Genomic DNA, 24,035 nt, shown 5'->3' on the forward strand with positions numbered 1-24,035 from the left:
CTGTGTGTGTGTGTGTGTGTGTGTGTGTCTTTCTCTATCTGTGTGTGTGTGTGTCTTTCTCTATCTGTGTGTGTGTGTGTCTTTCTCTATCTGTGTGTGTGTGTGTGTCTTTCTCTATCTGTGTGTGTCTTTCTCTCTGTGTGTGTCTTTCTCTGTGTGTGTGTGTGTGTGTGTGTCTTTCTCTATCTGTGTGTGTGTGTGTCTTTCTCTATCTGTGTGTGTGTGTGTCTTTCTCTATCTGTGTGTGTGTGTGTCTTTCTCTGTGTGTGTGTGTGTGTCTTTCTCTGTGTGTGTGTGTGTGTGTGTGTGTGTGTGTCTTTCTCTATCTGTGTGTGTGTGTGTGTGTGTCTTTCTCTATCTGTGTGTGTGTGTGTGTGTCTTTCTCTATCTGTGTGTGTGTGTGTGTCTTTCTCTGTGTGTGTGTGTGTGTGTGTGTGTGTGTGTGTGTCTTTCTCTGTGTGTGTGTGTCTTTCTCTGTGTGTGTGTGTGTGTGTGTGTGTGTGTGTGTGTCTTTCTCTATCTGTGTGTGTGTCTTTCTCTATCTGTGTGTGTGTGTGTCTTTCTCTATGTGTGTGTGTGTGTCTTTCTCTATCTGTGTGTGTGTGTCTTTCTCTCTGTGTGTGTGTGTGTGTGTGTGTGTGTCTTTCTCTATCTGTGTGTGTGTGTGTCTTTCTCTATCTGTGTGTGTGTCTTTCTCTGTGTGTGTGTGTGTGTGTCTTTCTCTGTGTGTGTGTGTGTGTCTTTCTCTGTGTGTGTGTGTGTGTGTGTGTGTGTGTCTTTCTCTGTGTGTGTGTGTGTGTGTGTGTGTGTGTCTTTCTCTGTGTGTGTGTGTCTTTCTCTGTGTGTGTGTGTGTCTTTCTCTGTGTGTGTGTGTGTCTTTCTCTGTGTGTGTGTGTGTCTTTCTCTGTGTGTGTGTGTGTCTTTCTCTGTGTGTGTGTGTCTTTCTCTGTGTGTGTGTGTGTCTTTCTCTGTGTGTGTGTGTGTGTCTTTCTCTATCTGTGTGTGTGTGTGTCTTTCTCTATCTGTGTGTGTGTCTTTCTCTATCTGTGTGTGTGTCTTTCTCTATCTGTGTGTGTGTGTGTGTGTGTGTCTTTCTCTATCTGTGTGTGTGTGTCTTTCTCTATCTGTGTGTGTGTCTTTCTCTATCTGTGTGTGTGTGTGTGTCTTTCTCTATCTGTGTGTGTGTCTTTCTCTATCTGTGTGTGTGTCTTTCTCTCTCTGTGTGTGTGTGTGTGTCTTTCTCTATCTCTGTGTGTGTGTGTGTGTGTCTTTCTCTATCTGTGTGTGTGTGTGTCTTTCTCTATCTGTGTGTGTGTGTGTCTTTCTCTATCTGTGTGTGTGTGTCTTTCTCTATCTGTGTGTGTGTGTGTGTGTGTCTTTCTCTATCTGTGTGTGTGTGTGTCTTTCTCTATCTGTGTGTGTGTGTGTCTTTCTCTATCTGTGTGTGTGTGTGTCTTTCTCTATCTGTGTGTGTGTGTGTCTTTCTCTATCTGTGTGTGTGTGTGTCTTTCTCTATCTGTGTGTGTGTGTGTCTTTCTCTATCTGTGTGTGTGTGTGTCTTTCTCTATCTGTGTGTGTGTGTGTCTTTCTCTATCTGTGTGTGTGTGTGTCTTTCTCTATCTGTGTGTGTGTGTGTGTGTCTTTCTCTATCTGTGTGTGTGTGTGTCTTTCTCTATCTGTGTGTGTGTGTGTCTTTCTCTATCTGTGTGTGTGTGTGTCTTTCTCTATCTGTGTGTGTGTGTGTGTGTCTTTCTCTATCTGTGTGTGTGTGTGTGTGTCTTTCTCTATCTGTGTGTGTGTGTGTGTGTCTTTCTCTATCTGTGTGTGTGTGTGTGTGTCTTTCTCTATCTGTGTGTGTGTGTGTGTGTCTTTCTCTATCTGTGTGTGTGTGTGTGTGTCTTTCTCTATCTGTGTGTGTGTGTGTGTGTCTTTCTCTATCTGTGTGTGTGTGTGTGTGTGTGTCTTTCTCTATCTGTGTGTGTGTGTGTCTTTCTCTATCTGTGTGTGTGTGTGTGTGTCTTTCTCTATCTGTGTGTGTGTGTGTGTGTCTTTCTCTATCTGTGTGTGTGTGTGTGTCTTTCTCTATCTGTGTGTGTGTGTGTGTCTTTCTCTATCTGTGTGTGTGTGTGTGTCTTTCTCTATCTGTGTGTGTGTGTGTGTGTCTTTCTCTATCTGTGTGTGTGTGTGTGTGTGTGTGTCTTTCTCTATCTGTGTGTGTGTGTGTGTCTTTCTCTATCTGTGTGTGTGTGTGTGTGTCTTTCTCTATCTGTGTGTGTGTGTGTGTCTTTCTCTATCTGTGTGTGTGTGTGTCTTTCTCTATCTGTGTGTGTGTGTGTGTCTTTCTCTATCTGTGTGTGTGTGTGTGTGTGTGTGTCTTTCTCTATCTGTGTGTGTGTGTGTGTCTTTCTCTATCTGTGTGTGTGTGTGTGTGTGTCTTTCTCTATCTGTGTGTGTGTGTGTGTCTTTCTCTATCTGTGTGTGTGTGTGTGTGTCTTTCTCTATCTGTGTGTGTGTGTGTGTGTCTTTCTCTATCTGTGTGTGTGTGTGTGTGTGTGTGTCTTTCTCTATCTGTGTGTGTGTGTGTGTGTCTTTCTCTATCTGTGTGTGTGTGTGTGTGTGTCTTTCTCTATCTGTGTGTGTGTGTCTTTCTCTATCTGTGTGTGTGTGTGTGTGTGTCTTTCTCTATCTGTGTGTGTGTGTGTGTCTTTCTCTATCTGTGTGTGTGTGTGTGTGTGTCTTTCTCTATCTGTGTGTGTGTGTCTTTCTCTATCTGTGTGTGTGTGTCTTTCTCTATCTGTGTGTGTGTGTCTTTCTCTATCTGTGTGTGTGTGTCTTTCTCTATCTGTGTGTGTGTGTGTGTGTGTCTTTCTCTATCTGTGTGTGTGTGTCTTTCTCTATCTGTGTGTGTGTGTGTCTTTCTCTATCTGTGTGTGTGTGTGTGTGTCTTTCTCTATCTGTGTGTGTGTGTGTCTTTCTCTATCTGTGTGTGTGTGTGTGTGTGTCTTTCTCTATCTGTGTGTGTGTGTGTGTGTCTTTCTCTATCTGTGTGTGTGTGTGTGTGTGTGTCTTTCTCTATCTGTGTGTGTGTGTGTGTGTGTGTCTTTCTCTATCTGTGTGTGTGTGTGTGTGTCTTTCTCTCTGTGTGTGTGTGTGTGTCTTTCTCTCTGTGTGTGTGTGTGTGTGTGTGTGTGTCTTTCTCTCTGTGTGTGTGTGTGTGTGTGTCTTTCTCTATCTGTGTGTGTGTGTGTCTTTCTCTATCTGTGTGTGTGTGTGTGTGTGTGTGTGTGTCTTTCTCTATCTGTGTGTGTGTGTGTGTGTGTCTTTCTCTATCTGTGTGTGTGTGTGTGTGTCTTTCTCTATCTGTGTGTGTGTGTGTGTGTCTTTCTCTATCTGTGTGTGTGTGTGTGTCTTTCTCTATCTGTGTGTGTGTGTCTTTCTCTCTGTGTGTGTGTGTGTGTGTCTTTCTGTGTGTGTGTGTGTGTGTGTGTGTGTGTCTTTCTCTCTGTGTGTGTGTCTTTCTCTGTGTGTGTGTGTGTGTGTGTGTGTGTGTGTGTGTGTCTTTCTCTGTGTGTGTGTGTGTGTCTTTCTCTATCTGTGTGTGTGTGTGTGTCTTTCTCTATCTGTGTGTGTGTGTGTCTTTCTCTATCTGTGTGTGTGTGTCTTTCTCTATCTGTGTGTGTGTGTGTGTGTGTGTCTTTCTCTATCTGTGTGTGTGTGTGTCTTTCTCTATCTGTGTGTGTGTGTGTGTGTGTGTCTTTCTCTATCTGTGTGTGTGTGTGTGTCTTTCTCTATCTGTGTGTGTGTGTGTCTTTCTCTATCTGTGTGTGTGTGTGTGTGTGTCTTTCTCTATCTGTGTGTGTGTGTCTTTCTCTATCTGTGTGTGTGTGTGTGTGTCTTTCTCTATCTGTGTGTGTGTGTGTGTGTGTCTTTCTCTATCTGTGTGTGTGTGTGTGTGTCTTTCTCTATCTGTGTGTGTGTGTGTGTGTCTTTCTCTATCTGTGTGTGTGTGTGTGTCTTTCTCTATCTGTGTGTGTGTGTGTGTGTGTGTCTTTCTCTATCTGTGTGTGTGTGTCTTTCTCTATCTGTGTGTGTGTGTGTGTCTTTCTCTATCTGTGTGTGTGTGTGTGTGTCTTTCTCTATCTGTGTGTGTGTGTGTCTTTCTCTATCTGTGTGTGTGTGTGTGTGTCTTTCTCTATCTGTGTGTGTGTGTGTCTTTCTCTATCTGTGTGTGTGTGTCTTTCTCTATCTGTGTGTGTGTGTCTTTCTCTATCTGTGTGTGTGTGTCTTTCTCTATCTGTGTGTGTGTGTGTGTGTCTTTCTCTATCTGTGTGTGTGTGTGTCTTTCTCTATCTGTGTGTGTGTGTGTCTTTCTCTATCTGTGTGTGTGTGTGTCTTTCTCTATCTGTGTGTGTGTGTGTGTGTCTTTCTCTATCTGTGTGTGTGTGTGTGTGTCTTTCTCTATCTGTGTGTGTGTGTGTCTTTCTCTATCTGTGTGTGTGTCTTTCTCTATCTGTGTGTGTGTGTCTTTCTCTATCTGTGTGTGTGTGTGTGTGTGTGTCTTTCTCTATCTGTGTGTGTGTGTGTGTGTCTTTCTCTATCTGTGTGTGTGTGTCTTTCTCTATCTGTGTGTGTGTGTGTGTCTTTCTCTGTGTGTGTGTCTTTCTCTATCTGTGTGTGTGTGTCTTTCTCTATCTGTGTGTGTGTGTGTGTGTGTCTTTCTCTATCTGTGTGTGTGTGTGTGTCTTTCTCTATCTGTGTGTGTGTGTGTGTCTTTCTCTATCTGTGTGTGTGTGTGTGTGTGTGTCTTTCTCTGTGTGTGTGTGTGTCTTTCTCTATCTGTGTGTGTGTGTGTGTGTGTGTCTTTCTCTGTGTGTGTGTGTGTGTCTTTCTCTATCTGTGTGTGTGTGTGTGTCTTTCTCTATCTGTGTGTGTGTGTGTGTCTTTCTCTATCTGTGTGTGTGTGTGTGTGTCTTTCTCTATCTGTGTGTGTGTGTGTGTCTTTCTCTATCTGTGTGTGTGTGTGTGTGTGTGTGTCTTTCTCTATCTGTGTGTGTGTGTCTTTCTCTATCTGTGTGTGTGTGTGTGTCTTTCTCTATCTGTGTGTGTGTGTGTGTGTCTTTCTCTATCTGTGTGTGTGTGTGTGTGTCTTTCTCTATCTGTGTGTGTGTGTGTGTCTTTCTCTATCTGTGTGTGTGTGTGTCTTTCTCTATCTGTGTGTGTGTGTCTTTCTCTATCTGTGTGTGTGTGTGTGTGTGTGTGTGTGTCTTTCTCTATCTGTGTGTGTGTCTTTCTCTATCTGTGTGTGTGTGTGTCTTTCTCTGTGTGTGTGTGTGTGTCTTTCTCTATCTGTGTGTGTGTGTGTGTCTTTCTCTATCTGTGTGTGTGTCTTTCTCTATCTGTGTGTGTGTGTGTCTTTCTCTATCTGTGTGTGTGTGTCTTTCTCTATCTGTGTGTGTGTGTGTGTGTGTGTCTTTCTCTGTGTGTGTGTGTGTGTGTGTCTTTCTCTATCTGTGTGTGTGTGTGTCTTTCTCTGTGTGTGTGTGTGTGTGTGTGTGTGTGTGTCTTTCTCTGTGTGTGTGTGTGTGTCTTTCTCTATCTGTGTGTGTGTGTGTGTGTGTCTTTTTCTCTCTGTGTGTGTGTCTTTCTCTGTGTGTGTGTGTGTGTCTTTCTCTATCTGTGTGTGTGTGTGTGTGTGTCTTTCTCTATCTGTGTGTGTGTGTGTCTTTCTCTATCTGTGTGTGTGTGTGTGTGTCTTTCTCTATCTGTGTGTGTGTGTCTTTCTCTATCTGTGTGTGTGTGTGTGTCTTTCTCTATCTGTGTGTGTGTGTGTGTCTTTCTCTCTGTGTGTGTGTGTCTTTCTCTGTGTGTGTGTGTGTCTTTCTCTATCTGTGTGTGTGTCTTTCTCTATCTGTGTGTGTGTCTTTCTCTGTGTGTGTGTGTCTTTCTCTGTGTGTGTGTGTGTGTCTTTCTCTATCTGTGTGTGTGTGTGTCTTTCTCTATCTGTGTGTGTGTGTGTCTTTCTCTATCTGTGTGTGTGTGTGTCTTTCTCTATCTGTGTGTGTGTCTTTCTCTGTGTGTGTGTGTGTGTGTCTTTCTCTATCTGTGTGTGTGTGTGTGTCTTTCTCTATCTGTGTGTGTGTGTGTGTGTGTCTTTCTCTATCTGTGTGTGTGTGTGTGTGTGTGTCTTTCTCTATCTGTGTGTGTGTGTCTTTCTCTATCTGTGTGTGTGTGTCTTTCTCTATCTGTGTGTGTGTGTCTTTCTCTATCTGTGTGTGTGTGTGTGTCTTTCTCTATCTGTGTGTGTGTGTGTCTTTCTCTATCTGTGTGTGTGTGTGTCTTTCTCTATCTGTGTGTGTGTGTCTTTCTCTATCTGTGTGTGTGTGTGTGTGTGTCTTTCTCTATCTGTGTGTGTGTGTGTGTGTGTGTCTTTCTCTATCTGTGTGTGTGTGTGTGTGTCTTTCTCTATCTGTGTGTGTGTGTGTGTGTGTGTGTGTGTGTCTTTCTCTATCTGTGTGTGTGTGTCTTTCTCTATCTGTGTGTGTGTGTGTGTCTTTCTCTATCTGTGTGTGTGTGTGTGTCTTTCTCTATCTGTGTGTGTGTGTCTTTCTCTATCTGTGTGTGTGTGTCTTTCTCTATCTGTGTGTGTGTGTCTTTCTCTATCTGTGTGTGTGTGTCTTTCTCTATCTGTGTGTGTGTGTGTGTCTTTCTCTATCTGTGTGTGTGTGTCTTTCTCTATCTGTGTGTGTGTGTGTGTCTTTCTCTATCTGTGTGTGTGTGTCTTTCTCTATCTGTGTGTGTGTGTCTTTCTCTATCTGTGTGTGTGTGTGTCTTTCTCTATCTGTGTGTGTGTGTGTCTTTCTCTATCTGTGTGTGTGTGTGTCTTTCTCTATCTGTGTGTGTGTGTCTTTCTCTATCTGTGTGTGTGTGTCTTTCTCTATCTGTGTGTGTGTGTCTTTCTCTATCTGTGTGTGTGTGTGTGTCTTTCTCTATCTGTGTGTGTGTGTGTGTCTTTCTCTATCTGTGTGTGTGTGTGTCTTTCTCTATCTGTGTGTGTGTGTCTTTCTCTATCTGTGTGTGTGTGTCTTTCTCTATCTGTGTGTGTGTGTGTGTGTCTTTCTCTATCTGTGTGTGTGTGTGTCTTTCTCTATCTGTGTGTGTGTGTGTGTGTGTCTTTCTCTATCTGTGTGTGTGTGTGTGTGTCTTTCTCTATCTGTGTGTGTGTGTGTCTTTCTCTATCTGTGTGTGTGTGTCTTTCTCTATCTGTGTGTGTGTGTGTCTTTCTCTATCTGTGTGTGTGTGTGTGTCTTTCTCTATCTGTGTGTGTGTGTGTCTTTCTCTATCTGTGTGTGTGTGTCTTTCTCTATCTGTGTGTGTGTGTCTTTCTCTATCTGTGTGTGTGTGTGTGTCTTTCTCTATCTGTGTGTGTGTGTGTCTTTCTCTGTGTGTGTGTGTGTGTGTGTGTGTCTTTCTCTATCTGTGTGTGTGTGTGTGTGTCTTTCTCTATCTGTGTGTGTGTGTCTTTCTCTATCTGTGTGTGTGTGTCTTTCTCTATCTGTGTGTGTGTGTGTGTGTCTTTCTCTATCTGTGTGTGTGTGTGTGTGTCTTTCTCTATCTGTGTGTGTGTGTGTCTTTCTCTATCTGTGTGTGTGTGTGTCTTTCTCTATCTCTGTGTGTGTGTGTGTGTCTTTCTCTGTGTGTGTGTGTGTGTGTCTTTCTCTCTGTGTGTGTGTGTGTCTTTCTCTATCTGTGTGTGTGTGTCTTTCTCTATCTGTGTGTGTGTGTGTCTTTCTCTATCTGTGTGTGTGTGTGTGTGTGTGTCTTTCTCTATCTGTGTGTGTGTGTGTCTTTCTCTATCTGTGTGTGTGTGTCTTTCTCTATCTGTGTGTGTGTGTGTGTGTGTGTCTTTCTCTATCTGTGTGTGTGTGTGTGTGTGTGTCTTTCTCTATCTGTGTGTGTGTGTGTGTGTGTCTTTCTCTATCTGTGTGTGTGTGTGTCTTTCTCTATCTGTGTGTGTGTGTGTCTTTCTCTATCTGTGTGTGTGTGTCTTTCTCTATCTGTGTGTGTGTGTGTCTTTCTCTATCTGTGTGTGTGTGTGTCTTTCTCTATCTGTGTGTGTGTGTGTCTTTCTCTATCTGTGTGTGTGTGTGTGTCTTTCTCTATCTGTGTGTGTGTGTGTGTCTTTCTCTATCTGTGTGTGTGTCTTTCTCTATCTGTGTGTGTGTGTCTTTCTCTATCTGTGTGTGTGTGTGTCTTTCTCTATCTGTGTGTGTGTGTGTCTTTCTCTATCTGTGTGTGTGTGTGTGTGTGTGTGTTTCTTTCTCTCTGTGTGTGTGTGTCTTTCTCTATCTGTGTGTGTGTGTCTTTCTCTATCTGTGTGTGTGTGTGTGTCTTTCTCTATCTGTGTGTGTGTGTGTGTCTTTCTCTATCTGTGTGTGTGTGTGTGTCTTTCTCTATCTGTGTGTGTGTGTCTTTCTCTATCTGTGTGTGTGTGTCTTTCTCTATCTGTGTGTGTGTGTGTGTCTTTCTCTATCTGTGTGTGTGTGTGTGTCTTTCTCTATCTGTGTGTGTGTGTGTGTGTCTTTCTCTATCTGTGTGTGTGTGTGTGTCTTTCTCTATCTGTGTGTGTGTGTGTGTCTTTCTCTATCTGTGTGTGTGTGTCTTTCTCTATCTGTGTGTGTGTGTGTGTGTGTCTTTCTCTATCTGTGTGTGTGTGTGTGTGTGTCTTTCTCTATCTGTGTGTGTGTGTGTCTTTCTCTATCTGTGTGTGTGTGTGTGTGTCTTTCTCTATCTGTGTGTGTGTGTGTGTCTTTCTCTATCTGTGTGTGTGTGTGTCTTTCTCTATCTGTGTGTGTGTGTGTGTCTTTCTCTATCTGTGTGTGTGTGTCTTTCTCTATCTGTGTGTGTGTGTGTCTTTCTCTATCTGTGTGTGTGTGTGTCTTTCTCTATCTGTGTGTGTGTGTCTTTCTCTATCTGTGTGTGTGTGTCTTTCTCTATCTGTGTGTGTGTGTGTGTCTTTCTCTATCTGTGTGTGTGTCTTTCTCTATCTGTGTGTGTGTGTCTTTCTCTCTGTGTGTGTGTGTGTGTGTGTCTTTCTCTATCTGTGTGTGTGTCTTTCTCTATCTGTGTGTGTGTCTTTCTCTATCTGTGTGTGTGTCTTTCTCTATCTGTGTGTGTGTCTTTCTCTATCTGTGTGTGTGTGTGTCTTTCTCTATCTGTGTGTGTGTGTGTGTCTTTCTCTATCTGTGTGTGTGTGTGTGTGTGTCTTTCTCTATCTGTGTGTGTGTGTGTCTTTCTCTATCTGTGTGTGTGTGTCTTTCTCTATCTGTGTGTGTGTGTGTCTTTCTCTATCTGTGTGTGTGTGTGTCTTTCTCTATCTGTGTGTGTGTGTGTCTTTCTCTATCTGTGTGTGTGTGTGTCTTTCTCTATCTGTGTGTGTGTGTGTCTTTCTCTATCTGTGTGTGTGTGTCTTTCTCTATCTGTGTGTGTGTGTGTGTCTTTCTCTATCTGTGTGTGTGTGTGTGTGTCTTTCTCTATCTGTGTGTGTGTGTGTGTGTCTTTCTCTATCTGTGTGTGTGTGTGTGTGTCTTTCTCTATCTGTGTGTGTGTGTGTGTGTGTGTCTTTCTCTATCTGTGTGTGTGTGTGTGTGTGTGTGTCTTTCTCTATCTGTGTGTGTGTGTGTGTGTGTGTGTGTCTTTCTCTATCTGTGTGTGTGTCTTTCTCTATCTGTGTGTGTGTGTGTCTTTCTCTATCTGTGTGTGTGTGTGTGTGTCTTTCTCTATCTGTGTGTGTGTGTGTGTCTTTCTCTCTGTGTGTGTGTGTGTGTGTGTCTTTCTCTATCTGTGTGTGTGTGTGTGTCTTTCTCTATCTGTGTGTGTGTGTGTGTCTTTCTCTATCTGTGTGTGTGTGTGTGTGTCTTTCTCTATCTGTGTGTGTGTGTGTGTGTGTCTTTCTCTATCTGTGTGTGTGTGTGTCTTTCTCTATCTGTGTGTGTGTCTTTCTCTATCTGTGTGTGTGTGTGTCTTTCTCTATCTGTGTGTGTGTGTGTCTTTCTCTATCTGTGTGTGTGTGTGTCTTTCTCTATCTGTGTGTGTGTGTCTTTCTCTATCTGTGTGTGTGTGTGTGTCTTTCTCTATCTGTGTGTGTGTCTTTCTCTATCTGTGTGTGTGTGTGTGTGTCTTTCTCTATCTGTGTGTGTGTGTGTGTGTGTGTCTTTCTCTATCTGTGTGTGTGTGTGTGTCTTTCTCTATCTGTGTGTGTGTGTCTTTCTCTATCTGTGTGTGTGTGTGTCTTTCTCTATCTGTGTGTGTGTGTGTGTCTTTCTCTATCTGTGTGTGTGTGTGTGTGTCTTTCTCTATCTGTGTGTGTGTGTGTGTCTTTCTCTATCTGTGTGTGTGTGTGTGTGTGTCTTTCTCTATCTGTGTGTGTGTGTGTGTGTGTGTCTTTCTCTATCTGTGTGTGTGTGTGTGTGTCTTTCTCTATCTGTGTGTGTGTCTTTCTCTATCTGTGTGTGTGTGTGTCTTTCTCTATCTGTGTGTGTGTGTGTGTGTCTTTCTCTATCTGTGTGTGTGTCTTTCTCTATCTGTGTGTGTGTGTGTCTTTCTCTATCTGTGTGTGTGTGTGTGTGTCTTTCTCTATCTGTGTGTGTGTGTGTGTGTCTTTCTCTATCTGTGTGTGTGTGTCTTTCTCTATCTGTGTGTGTGTGTCTTTCTCTATCTGTGTGTGTGTGTGTGTCTTTCTCTATCTGTGTGTGTGTGTGTGTCTTTCTCTATCTGTGTGTGTGTGTGTGTGTCTTTCTCTATCTGTGTGTGTGTGTGTGTGTCTTTCTCTATCTGTGTGTGTGTGTGTCTTTCTCTATCTGTGTGTGTGTCTTTCTCTATCTGTGTGTGTGTGTGTGTGTGTGTCTTTCTCTATCTGTGTGTGTGTGTGTGTGTGTGTCTTTCTCTATCTGTGTGTGTGTGTGTGTGTGTGTGTCTTTCTCTATCTGTGTGTGTGTGTCTTTCTCTATCTGTGTGTGTGTGTGTGTGTCTTTCTCTCTGTGTGTGTGTGTGTGTGTCTTTCTCTCTGTGTGTGTGTGTGTGTCTTTCTCTCTGTGTGTGTGTGTGTCTTTCTCTCTCTGTGTGTGTGTGTGTCTTTCTCTCTGTGTGTGTGTGTGTCTTTCTCTCTGTGTGTGTGTGTGTCTTTCTCTCTGTGTGTGTGTGTGTCTTTCTCTCTGTGTGTGTGTGTGTCTTTCTCTATCTGTGTGTGTGTGTGTGTGTCTTTCTCTATCTGTGTGTGTGTGTGTGTGTCTTTCTCTATCTGTGTGTGTGTGTGTGTGTGTGTGTGTCTTTCTCTATCTGTGTGTGTGTGTGTGTGTCTTTCTCTATCTGTGTGTGTGTGTGTGTCTTTCTCTATCTGTGTGTGTGTGTGTCTTTCTCTATCTGTGTGTGTGTGTGTGTGTCTTTCTCTGTGTGTGTGTGTGTGTCTTTCTCTATCTGTCTGTGTGTGTGTGTCTTTCTCTCTGTGTGTGTGTGTGTGTGTGTGTCTTTCTCTATCTGTGTGTGTGTGTGTGTGTCTTTCTCTATCTGTGTGTGTGTGTGTGTCTTTCTCTATCTGTGTGTGTGTGTGTCTTTCTCTATCTGTGTGTGTGTGTGTCTTTCTCTATCTGTGTGTGTGTGTGTGTGTCTTTCTCTATCTGTGTGTGTGTGTGTGTGTGTGTCTTTCTCTATCTGTGTGTGTGTGTGTGTGTGTCTTTCTCTATCTGTGTGTGTGTGTGTCTTTCTCTATCTGTGTGTGTGTGTGTGTCTTTCTCTGTGTGTGTGTGTGTGTCTTTCTCTATCTGTGTGTGTGTGTGTGTCTTTCTCTATCTGTGTGTGTGTGTGTGTCTTTCTCTATCTGTGTGTGTGTGTGTGTCTTTCTCTATCTGTGTGTGTGTGTGTCTTTCTCTATCTGTGTGTGTGTGTGTCTTTCTCTATCTGTGTGTGTGTGTGTGTGTGTGTCTTTCTCTATCTGTGTGTGTGTGTGTGTCTTTCTCTATCTGTGTGTGTGTGTGTGTCTTTCTCTATCTGTGTGTGTGTGTGTGTGTGTCTTTCTCTATCTGTGTGTGTGTGTGTCTTTCTCTATCTGTGTGTGTGTGTGTGTGTCTTTCTCTATCTGTGTGTGTGTGTGTGTGTGTCTTTCTCTATCTGTGTGTGTGTGTGTGTGTCTTTCTCTATCTGTGTGTGTGTGTGTGTGTCTTTCTCTATCTGTGTGTGTGTGTGTCTTTCTCTATCTGTGTGTGTGTGTGTGTGTCTTTCTCTATCTGTGTGTGTGTCTTTCTCTATCTGTGTGTGTGTGTGTGTGTCTTTCTCTATCTGTGTGTGTGTGTGTCTTTCTCTATCTGTGTGTGTGTGTGTGTGTCTTTCTCTATCTGTGTGTGTGTGTGTCTTTCTCTATCTGTGTGTGTGTCTTTCTCTATCTGTGTGTGTGTGTGTGTGTGTGTCTTTCTCTATCTGTGTGTGTGTGTGTGTGTCTTTCTCTATCTGTGTGTGTGTCTTTCTCTATCTGTGTGTGTGTGTGTGTGTGTCTTTCTCTATCTGTGTGTGTGTCTTTCTCTATCTGTGTGTGTGTGTGTCTTTCTCTGTGTGTGTGTGTCTTTCTCTATCTGTGTGTGTGTGTGTGTGTCTTTCTCTATCTGTGTGTGTGTGTGTGTGTGTGTGTGTGTCTTTCTCTATCTGTGTGTGTGTGTGTGTGTCTTTCTCTATCTGTGTGTGTGTGTGTCTTTCTCTATCTGTGTGTGTGTGTGTGTCTTTCTCTATCTGTGTGTGTGTGTGTGTGTGTGTGTCTTTCTCTATCTGTGTGTGTGTGTCTTTCTCTATCTGTGTGTGTGTGTGTGTGTGTGTGTCTTTCTCTATCTGTGTGTGTGTGTGTGTGTCTTTCTCTATCTGTGTGTGTGTGTGTGTGTCTTTCTCTATCTGTGTGTGTGTGTGTGTGTCTTTCTCTATCTGTGTGTGTGTGTGTAATAATCAGAATCTGGTGACTTGCTTGTGGTCTTTCCCTTCTGTAAGTTTATTAAACACAGCTGACCTCTCAGACTGCATTTCCATTTTTTTTTGAAAATTGGAGAAATTGGCAAAAGTACATTTTTGCACATTCACAGTTTATTTATTTACATACACACGGTCAGTTCGATGTTTCTGAACATTGAACATCAATCACAGGAAGTGAATCAAGCTTTTTGTTTCTGTTGTAGAGCGGATTTTCCAGCACTAGTGGTTAAAGCCAGCGGTCTGGCTGCAGGGAAAGGAGTAATGGTGGCAAAGGACACGGACGAGGCCTGCCAGGCAGTGCTGGACATCATGAAGGTCAGTCCCTGCAGTTTCTTGATTGATTGATTTATTGTTTTGTTTTGCTTTAATGCTGATTAGATCCAGTGATTTTAATGCAGATTTGTTTAGGAAAGGACAGAATGTATCCGATTAGAATTATTAATATGAAATACTTCTTATGCATCCAGCAGCACAATAAAGAAGAGGACATGGGGTTTAACACTCTCAGATTGTGTTACTGTTGTGTTACTCATAATAAATACAGACATAATAAATCAGGTGGTAGAGGAAATGGTTTTGTGTTACTGCTTGTACAGGATTGTGCGCCTGGTTTGTAATACTGGGGTGTTTTTTTGTAATATTCTAGGACAAGACATTCGGCGCTGCTGGAGACACTGTGGTGGTTGAGGAACTGCTTGAGGGAGAGGAAGTTTCAGTGAGTGCCGTGTTCTTCGATCACACACATTTTCTGAAATCAGAATTTTATCTAATAAACACTCTGTCTTTCCCTCAGTGTTTGTGTTTCAGTGACGGCTCCACAGTAGCTGCTATGCCTCCAGCACAGGACCACAAACGCCTGCTGGATGGAGATCAGGGTCCAAACACGGGGGGAATGGGGGCCTACTGCCCCACACCACAGGTGAACAGAGACCTGTCTGCTTTAATGTTTATATAACACTAGGCTTGTGTGATTTATAACTATCATTATCCCTATACAATATTTTATTGCCTCGATATCCAGTGGTGTTTATTGCTGTTTACTGAGTCAAGTCAAGAGGCTTTTATTGTCTTTGTGACCATATACAGCTGGTGCTGTACACAGTGAAATGAAACGATGATTCTCCAGGAGCCTACGTAATACACGGAGCTACATAAAAAACACAGTGCTAAGGGCTAAAAAAGAAGAAATTAACCTACTGGCATAACGTGCATGTGTGTAACCTTCTGCAAACTGTGCGGGACATGGGAGGGTGCGGGACATGGGATAGTGATAGTGAGAGGGCCCGACCAGTAAGTGGCCTGTTTGATGTGTAAAACAGTTCTAGCAGCATTTAGAAAGAGTAGAGATGTGGTGTGCAGGAAAAATTTCAGTTTGTAGCAACATTAAAAAATGGAGGGAGAAAAAGTGATGTGCAACATTACAACAAGCTCTAGAGTGGTGTATGGGTGTGTGAGACCCTGAGTGTTGAGGAGTCTGAGGGCTTGAGGGAAGAAAGTGTTGTACAGTTTGGCTACATTTATTTTAAAAGCTCCCATTATTATCAACAACTACAACAACGCTGTCTTCTAGACAGATGGGTAGATAGATAGAAAGAGCTTTCTTTCTTTCTCTCTCTCTCTCTCTCTCTCTCTCTCTCTCTTTCTTTCTTTCTCTCTCTCTCTCTCTTTCTTTCTTTCTCTCTCTCTCTCTCTCTTTCTTTCTTTCTCTCTCTCTCTCTCTCTCTTGAGTTTTTGTGATTGCTGCAGTTCCTTTCCTTAAAGTTTAAATGTTTCTTTTCCTGTCTTTCTTTTTGACTCCAGACAATTCAGTTGTTTATTGCGACATTATGAGCAGGGATAATGATTATCACACAGACCTGTTTTTAGCTTAGAGATCTTGCGTCCTACAGTTACATCAATACTAGTGAACAGGAGACCGGTTACACACAGTTTTCAGTGCTTACTCAGATGGACACAGGTTACACACAGAGTATCTGATTTATCTGTGTGGATATGATCAACACCGCTGTGTGTGTTTTTGTGTAGGTGTCTGAGGAGATCCTTCAACAGATTAAAACCTCAGTGCTACAGAAGACTGTAGATGCCATGAAGCAAGAGGGCGTGCCGTATGTCGGTATGTCATTTAAAGCAGAATCCTTCACTAATACTTGTGTAAGAAACAAGAAAATAAAGGTTCATGAGAAAGCTGTGTCGAAAAAAGGCTTTGTTTGAACAGCGAGTCCGAGACCTTTGACCCCTTTCCCTCCCTCCAGGTGTGCTGTATGCAGGGCTCATGTTGACTAAGCTGGGACCAAAAGTACTGGAGTTTAACTGCAGGTTTGGTGACCCTGAATGTCAGGTTAGTGAATACAGTGTCTAGTTTATTTGTATAGCGCCTCAAAGCAGCTTTACAAAAGTAGAGAAACCGAGAAAGGAGAAAAAAAAATTATTAAATAATTAAACTATTTTATGCTTAAATTCCATAAATTTAAATTCAATTAAATTTTTTTTTCCAGTTCAGTTCACGGTTATATAGCAGTATTTTTATTTTATTTTATTTTATTTTATTTTATTTTATTTTATTTTATTTTATTTTATTTTATTTTATTTTATTTAAACCTCGATTTAAATTGATTTTATTGTTTGTTGATTAATTGGAGCAGCCACAGAGCACTAATAAAGTCACAATAGAGCTGTAGTCACCAGCTGAGCTTAGCCCTGGGATATCATCGTACTAAGCCCTGCTTAAACTCCACGTTACCGTGCCGGTCTCACAAACCCTGCGTGTTGTGTACACAGAAGTTGCAGCATTTGCGGGAAAAAATAAATAAATAAAAATCTATTGTCAAGTGGTGACATATAAAACATGTCAGTTGAAGCAAAGAAGAGAGAGTTTTATTTTTACAGTTATAAAGTAGGGCAAAATGTTATGAATAACCGAGGAATTAAAGAACTGACGGAAAAATTAAATTTTCAAATTAAAAAGCCAAAAAAGGTTTAGGTACGGACAGTGTGAAACAACAGATTATGAAGAGCTAGGATTAAATGTTAACCCCAGGGGAAAGTGTGAGCAGTGTGAAACGATATAATCCGGGATTTTGTTTAACCGGGGTTTACCCCCAAACGGGAACAATCTTCAAGACTTCTTATTTGAGTAGTACACAGTTTTGAAATTTCAGTATGGCAGTCGTCTATACTGCTCCAATATTACTGTGTTTCACTGACGTGGCATTTTAGTACATTGTGTTATGTCTCAGAGCATAAATATAAATACATATAATAATAACACACCCAGATCTAGGTCAAATCTAGAACCCCTAAGGATTTCTGTCCCTCTGAACTAATAATCATGTAGAATGTAGAGTTTTTCTTTCTGATACGGTTTTGACCGAGGCATAGAACTATCTGAAACGTGATTCTTGAACATAATTCTTGCTTTGCTCTTGCTGTAATGACGTGACTTTATCGTTTCAGGTGCTGCTGCCCCTCCTGAAGAGCGATCTGTACGAGGTGCTGAAGAATACAATCCAAGGCAAACTTGCCTCTAGTCCTCCCCTGTGGCTGGAAAACAGTGCTGCAGTTACTGTGGTCATGGCCAGTGAGGGATATCCAGGAGCCTACAAGAAAGGAGTTGAGATCACGGGTAATGGGGTTTAGTGTTAAAAATCACTTTGACATCATTTTGTTTGGTTGGTAAGTTAAGGTGGAGGCACTGTGGCTGAGTGGTTAGCATGTTAGCCCCAACCCCTGACGTGTGAGGCATTGAATTCTGCCTCCATTGTGGAGTTTGTATGTTCTACCTGTGCATTGAGGGTTTCATCCTCCATCACAAAGACAGGTGTTGAGGGCTGTTTGACCTCTCTGAATTGTCTGGTAGTAAGGATGGGGGTGTGTGATTGTGTCTTGCGATGATTTGGTGCTTTGTTTCTTACCTTTTGACTCAAGTCACTGGGGATAGACTCCAGGGTCCCTGTGACTGTATTAGAAAAGTGGTTCAGAAAATGGATGGATAGTAAGTAAAGGTTGTGTTGGTGAAGGTTCCTGGTCACAAAGATGTTTCACTCTCCTTCAGTTCTTCTTATATAAGTACATAATGTACATTTCACTGTCCTTGCTTCAGTTCATTGTGTAACTGTAGTATCTGTAAACATACAATCCTTTTCCTATATATGAGTGTTAACTAATACATATAAAATATTTCTGTATTGCAGGACTGTCTCAGCTCACAGAAATGGGACTGCAGGTGTTCCATGCTGGCACCGCTGTGAAGGAAGGGGGTGGAGTCCAGTCTAGCGGTGGGCGTGTTCTGACGGTCACAGCGGTTCGTCCCACTTTGGAGAGCGCTCTGCTCGCCGCAAATGCGGGCGTGGCCGCCGTGGGCTTCCCAAACGCGGTGTATCGTCGTGACATTGGCCATCGCGCCATTGCCTTCCTCACTCGTTCCAGGTGTGTGTGAGGAGCTGAGGAGATTGCACACCTGTAAGATGCTGATCTCGGACATGTTCTGCTGTGCAGTTCTCTCTAACATCTAGTCACTGACCTTTCTCTGTTGTTTACCTTTGGGGAAGTCCTGTCACTATATTAACGTCCATGTCAGTAATTCAGACATCAGATTAACTTGGGGATTTTTGATGGCTGAGTTATTAAGTTAACAGAACTGTAGGCGCAGCACGTGTCCACGAGACATCATAATCTGTAACTCGGTGAAAGAATGATTTCTACAGCCAGCTCTTTGCTTTACTTACTAGTTAGAAAGATGGATAGATAGCTGGCTAATTAGTAAGCTAATAACAAATTGTATATTTCACACTACACGGTTCTCCTTTTGTGCTATAAAAGCCGATGCGGTTTAAACACGATGCTCATATGCCGGGTTAGAGGTCTTCTCACTGAATGGCAAGAATGCTGAGGTACTCAAAACATTGAAAGAGAACACTCAAAAATCAGACTGATAAACTCATCCACAGCAGAAATTTTCACCAGTTCATTTTATCGGATTCACCCAGAAGTGCTGTTCTTTAGTACTAACACTACTTGTCCTGAGTTTACAGGATATGACACTAGAAATGTTCTCACAGTTTGAGTTTGAGTTTGCACACACCTTGCAGAATCTGCAAAATCGAAATAATGAACAAAATGCAACACAATTTCTGATCCTTCTTGTTTTTTTTTTTCAGTTCTGTCATGAATAAACTCTTTCACATAACAGATGTTCACAAGAAGCATAATGAACAAGTTCAAGTGTTTCCACACGTCTGATTCTTCATTCAGTGTTTTGTCCTGTGCGGTTACACCACACGCTGTTCCTCAGATAAATCCTCCAGCTCCTGCAGAAGAGCACAGAAGATGCTGGAGGATTTTTCTGAAGAACAGTTTGCAGTTTAACCGATCAGGACAAAAGGAACACATGAAGACAAAACTCTCACAAAACATTAACACCGTCACTGATCATCCAGGTAACACCGTGTTAACAGTCTGGTTTATTTGTGTACACTGTTCTTATTGAGTGTTGTGTAAATGTCTGTTATGTGAAATAACTTATTCTGGGCAGAAATAAATAAAAACAATGACATTTTTCTGATCTCTCTGCAGATATTACAAGGTATACTTGCAGTAAACTTTTAGGACTGTAGTTTATTCTAGATAATCGGACCAAAGTTGTATTACTTTAACTCTGTAAATGTACTTTCTTTCTTTTTTTTTATTTTTCAATAAAGTTCATCAATCCATCGAAAACACTCTCTTCTCCCTTTAACATGTAACTTCCATGTCAGTTTGCCAGATTAAATCAAATACTTAAAAGACAGAAAAAGAATCTTATTCAAATCCTCATCATCAAAAGCCTAAAGGCTGCACTGTCTTCCTGTCTCCATCCCACAGAGGACTGACGTATAAGGACAGTGGAGTGGACATAGCAGCAGGGAACAAGCTGGTGGACATCATCAAACCTTTAGCCAAGGCTACGTCTCGCTCAGGTACTTAACCCCAAATAAACGTAAATAAATGAAATAAAATCTGATGGTTTTTAAATTCATCACTTGAGTATGTGGCAGATATAGTTTTATTCCTGAAAGCCAGTTACCTGGACTGGGAATGGATTGTAATTTACACAAGAGCTGGAGGATAAAGATGCTTTAAAGATTGCATATGATACTGGTGTATCTGCAATATCTGTGAAAGCGATTTTTAGGATAAAACAACTTTTGGGAGAATAAATTGAAACCGTTATGTTCAATAAATCTAATATTTTCACTCTGTAATAGTTGGAGTTTGTGGTTAATGTTATTAGTTATTAGAATTTTTTATTTTTTTTTTCTTAATTTTGCCTTTCTGCCAAAGCCAGAAGCTAGTGATGACCATAATGTGATTGCCATATTTTGAGGGAAAATTAAAAAAGAAAAAAAATTAGATAAAGAATTTATATTGAACTTGATAAATCATAAACAAATATGGCCGGGTGCATGGGTGGTTGATCTTCTTCCGGCTTTTCCCTTCAGGGGTCACCACAGCGAATCCCTATCCCTTTCTTCTGCATCCTCAACACTTGCTTGAGTTGATGATAATGATGGTGCAAGGTCTTTTTTTTATATTATTATTTCTGATTATTTATTTCTGACGTCTTTATTCCTCCTGATTCAGGGTGCAGTGCTGATCTCGGAGGCTTTGCTGGATTGTTTGATCTAAAAGCCGCTGGATTTGTTGACCCCGTTCTCGTAGCTGGAACTGATGGAGTTGGCACCAAACTTAAGGTACTGCTGTACTTCCTTCATCCAGTATTTCTGATGTAGATTTAAATTATGTCTGTTCGTAGCGGCACAAAAATTCTCTTCTTGTCCATATCCATCAAGATCGCACAGGCGTGCAACATCCACGGCAGCCTGGGCCAGGATCTGGTGGCCATGTGTGTGAACGACGTTTTGGCTCAGGGAGCAGAGCCGCTCTTCTTCTTGGATTATTTCTCTTGTGGGAAGCTGGATGTGGGCGTGGCTTCCTCTGTGATTCGTGGGATTGCAGAGGCTTGCCAAATGGCAGGTTGTGCTTTACTGGGTGAGCGCTGCTGTGTTTTTAATATAACCTGCACTATGTACTCTAGCTTCCAGTGTAGAAATATAGAAATATAGTGATGAATATAGAAAAAGGTGCTTTTTCTTTTAATAACCGGGAGTAAAAGCTGCTTTCCCAGTTCCCCTGTCACTCATGCTGCATGTGTGTTGTGGAAAGTAATACTACCATCGGCTTAAACACACACACAGTTTACTTTACTCCCTGAGCAAAGCGGATCTCAGTACAAGTTCAGGGGAATCACGAGACAGTTCCAGTGCAACTGAACTCACACCACCACCTACAGGTCGTCTCGGGTTCAGTACCACGCTGCACTTAGTGGTCCACATCACACCTATTTTTCAGGCTCTGTTTCAGGCTAAACAGCCAGTGTGAGTGAGAGAGTTTTCATGGCATGTTTTTTTGTGTTCAGGTGGTGAAACGGCTGAAATGCCGGGAGTATACGGAGCAGGAGAGTACGACCTGGCAGGGTTCTGTGTTGGTGCTGTGGAACGCGACTCCCTACTCCCCAGATTAGCAGACATTCAGGAAGGTGATGTGCTAATCGGTGTGGCATCGTCCGGAGTGCACAGCAACGGCTTCAGTCTAGTGAGGAAGATTCTGGAGCGAGCCGGACTTCAGTACAGTTCTCCGGCTCCATTCGGACAGTCGGGACAAACTGTGGGTGAGTTTTAGTGAACTAATAAATCATAAGTTCCTTGATGGTCCAGCAGCAGGATCCCATGCATTCACTGCTACAGCCTGGGTTTGATTCCCGGGTAGATAATCAACCCATCACTGAGGGGTTAACTTTCAGTCCCAATCCCAAGCCTAGATAGAATGGGAGGGTTGTGTCAGGAAGGGCATCCAGTATAAAAACCTGTGCCAGAATCAAAATAATGATAAAGATGAGCTGAAGGACAACAATAAAACATAGACCCTCATGTGTAGTAGAAATGGCTGATGTCACATAGATAAAGAAGTCGAACAGTAATATAAGATAACTGGCCAAACTTGAAAATATTTCCTAGCAGTAATGAAAATAACCATTACTTTATTATAATACAAATATTATCCTTTCCTAATACAGCTGAGTGCTTTACTTGGTAATTGAAGAAACTGTATACACGTTCTAATGTACACTACTGCTCAAAAGTTTGAGATCACTCAAAAATGTTATTATTTTCCAAGGAAACACACATGAAATTAGTCTGAATAGAGAATATATCAGAAGAACAGGACATGCTGACATGTCAGAGTTAGAAAAAATGATTTTGATGGAAATAATGAATGTTTTGATGAATGAACTTTGCTGCAAATGGTGTTTTTTTTCGATGACTGCAATTACAGCCTGGACATTCTAGCAGTCAATTTTTCAAGATAATCTGATGAGATTTCACTCCATGCTTCCTGGAGCATCTCCCACAAGATGGATTGGCTGATGGAGTCTTCCTCCGTAGCTGAAATCAAGCTGAAATATGCAAGTGATCCCAAACTTTTGAGCGGTAGTGTAGGTTAGAGGAAAAAACCCCAATATACAGTAAATGCTCAAAAATTGCACATTTTCTGCACTTTATTCCTACACAGCAAGACTATATTCAGATCACTCATTGTAATCATAATCCCATATTTTGTCTAGATTTTTCTTTACTCTTCCTTGTACAGCTAATTCTATTTTATTTTACCTTTTATACCTTTTTATATTTAATTTGACTCCACTTTTTGAACCCGTTTTTAGGACAGTCATTGAAGTTATATATACAGAACTGAAAAGAGTCGTGTTAAATTGATGCTGTTAATAAAACTAAAATAAAAGAAAAAGTTTTGCACTGATTTGATATAAGATGGCGTCTGATGGTTTTCTCGTTAAAGGGAGGTACGTGACTTTATAAGGAGTTCCATAAGTAGCAGAACTTTTTTTTGTTGTTGTTTGTTTCAGGATATTTATTCTGTCCCACAACGAATTTCCTATTTTTTCAGACTTGTCAGAAATGCAGTTGAACAGCAAAATAAAGCCAGTACTAATAAAAAAATGGTTCCAAATTATAAGAACTCAGAGTCTGAATGTATTACCTGTTGTTTGTTTTTATTTTGCAGGTGAGGTTTTGCTCATACCAACTAAAATCTACAGCCGTCTTCTCCAACCAATCCTGCGCAGTGGAGCTGTGAAAGCCTACGCCCACATCACTGGAGGCGGGCTCTTGGAGAACATTCCTCGAGTTCTGCCTAAAGAGCTGGCTGTAGACATGGGTGAGAGACAGAGTGTGAGAGTTTAGCTGTTTGTTTTATTAGAATGAAGGTGAAATATATTCTATAATCTATATATAAGCCCAGGATTTCGACCATGTTCTTCTGATGAACACAGCTTTCAAGCTCCAGTCTGGAAGATCTACAGAATTCTGTTCTTTGCTCTTTATCCCCAGCTTCGATAATTGAAAATATTCATAAAGTTGTTCCTGACTTCATTAGCATGTTGTTCGTTAGTTTAATGTTTTATGTTTAATATTCAGTCCCTCCAGGCTTTTTTTGTGAGTGTTGCAGTCAGAAATCCTTCATTTTGCTGAAGGTTTTTTCAGAATTTATGATGTACACAGTTTTTTGTAATTTCTTGCTGAAAATTGCAATCTCCTATCAGTGAGGACAGACATGTAATGATTTCTGTGAGAGCTGTGCTCATGTTCAACACACCTGAATGGAAGAGGGATTCATCTGAACGTGTGTCCTGATGATGTCACACGGCGTGTCTCCACCTACATCCACAGTACTTTTGAAACACATAAGCTACAAAAAAAAATCTTTGTCCCAAAAAACCCTATATTTTTAATGCATTTCATTATTTTTTGTAGTTTTATATCTGAACATTAAAATAATGCACTGCTTTGTTTGTTTGTTTGTTTGTTTAGATGCCATGCTTTGGCGGATTCCTCCCGTCTTCTCCTGGCTCCACAAGGAAGGCTCGCTCTCTGAGGAAGAAATGAGTCGCACCTTTAACTGTGGCCTCGGAGCGGTGTTGGTAGTGGGCAAGCAGGACGCACAGAGGGTCCTGAGACAAGTGCAGGCTCAGGAGGAGGCTTGGATTGTGGGCTCCATCACACACAAACTGCCTGGTGAGTTTAACATGGAGGAGGAATAGGAACAGTCTGATTATCCACAAGATGATTAAAATCCACACAGCAGTGGTGTAGGATAGCAGTAGAATGGAGACGGGTTCAAGAACCTGAACCTGCAGTTCTGTAATTATTAATAAAAAACACTTTGGTTTGGGAGAAAAACATATTGCCCCCCCAACACACAATGAATAAACATTATTTTGCAATATTACAGACAAAAATCTAATCATCCTGAAGCAGTTTTGAACAAAAATGTAACTGTCTAGTTAGTGATGTTTCATGATTTCATTCTGCTTTCACACTCACTGTGCAGCACAGGCTATAAACCACATACCTTCATTTTGTGGACCAAAAATCCAGGTTGAATAAAATTCCTCTGAATTCACACAGCTCACCTGAGTGACACATGAGCAGTGTGTTCGAGTTACTACACCAGGTGAGGGTGAACTTTTTAGCTGAAGGGCTACACTGAGTTTGACAGATGGGCCAGGCCAGTAGCAGACGGGAGGATGAACTAATATAAATCTCACCTGAAACCCATTACCTAAAAAGTAAAGAACACTTTTATTCCGTTTCAGTGGGAACAGTGTTGTTTTGTCAGCGCATTGAAGTTTGTCGACTTTTCGGTTTTTTGCTCCATTCATTGTTAAAGTTCGGTCTGAGTGCAACAGCAAGCGTGAAGGATGAATCTCAGTGTGCAGAGATAATAGACCCAGCTTTAGCACAGCTCTGTAGTGTTTGGAGTGCGCCATCTAGTGGAATCTACTAAAACACAGAGTATTGCAGGAAAAAGTTTGCCCATCACTGTACTACAGCAAACATGTTTCTGATGTCATGCTTCATTTTTAATATCCAAATGTTCACGTTTATCACTGACACATGAGGTAAGGCAACAGCTTA

At 41.8% G+C, this 24,035-nt stretch overlaps 1 protein-coding gene across 1 annotated transcript in view; it reads left to right on the forward strand.

Moving 5' to 3' along the window:
- gart (phosphoribosylglycinamide formyltransferase) overlaps nt 1-24,035 on the forward strand; it is a 37,574-nt gene that overhangs the window by 9,694 nt on the left and 3,845 nt on the right. Inside the window, exons 5-17 of the mRNA XM_058380291.1 lie at nt 13,209-13,320; nt 13,652-13,720; nt 13,799-13,924; nt 15,031-15,118; nt 15,258-15,343; nt 16,459-16,627; nt 17,196-17,430; nt 18,865-18,959; nt 19,624-19,733; nt 19,833-20,031; nt 20,459-20,710; nt 22,123-22,275; nt 22,929-23,132. Of these exons, the coding sequence (XP_058236274.1) occupies nt 13,209-13,320; nt 13,652-13,720; nt 13,799-13,924; nt 15,031-15,118; nt 15,258-15,343; nt 16,459-16,627; nt 17,196-17,430; nt 18,865-18,959; nt 19,624-19,733; nt 19,833-20,031; nt 20,459-20,710; nt 22,123-22,275; nt 22,929-23,132 (1,898 nt within the window). The remainder of the gene's footprint in view (nt 1-13,208; nt 13,321-13,651; nt 13,721-13,798; nt 13,925-15,030; nt 15,119-15,257; nt 15,344-16,458; nt 16,628-17,195; nt 17,431-18,864; nt 18,960-19,623; nt 19,734-19,832; nt 20,032-20,458; nt 20,711-22,122; nt 22,276-22,928; nt 23,133-24,035) is intronic.

This window comes from Hemibagrus wyckioides, linkage group LG26 (assembly GCF_019097595.1).
Source record: "Hemibagrus wyckioides isolate EC202008001 linkage group LG26, SWU_Hwy_1.0, whole genome shotgun sequence".
Lineage (NCBI taxonomy): Eukaryota > Metazoa > Chordata > Actinopteri > Siluriformes > Bagridae > Hemibagrus > Hemibagrus wyckioides.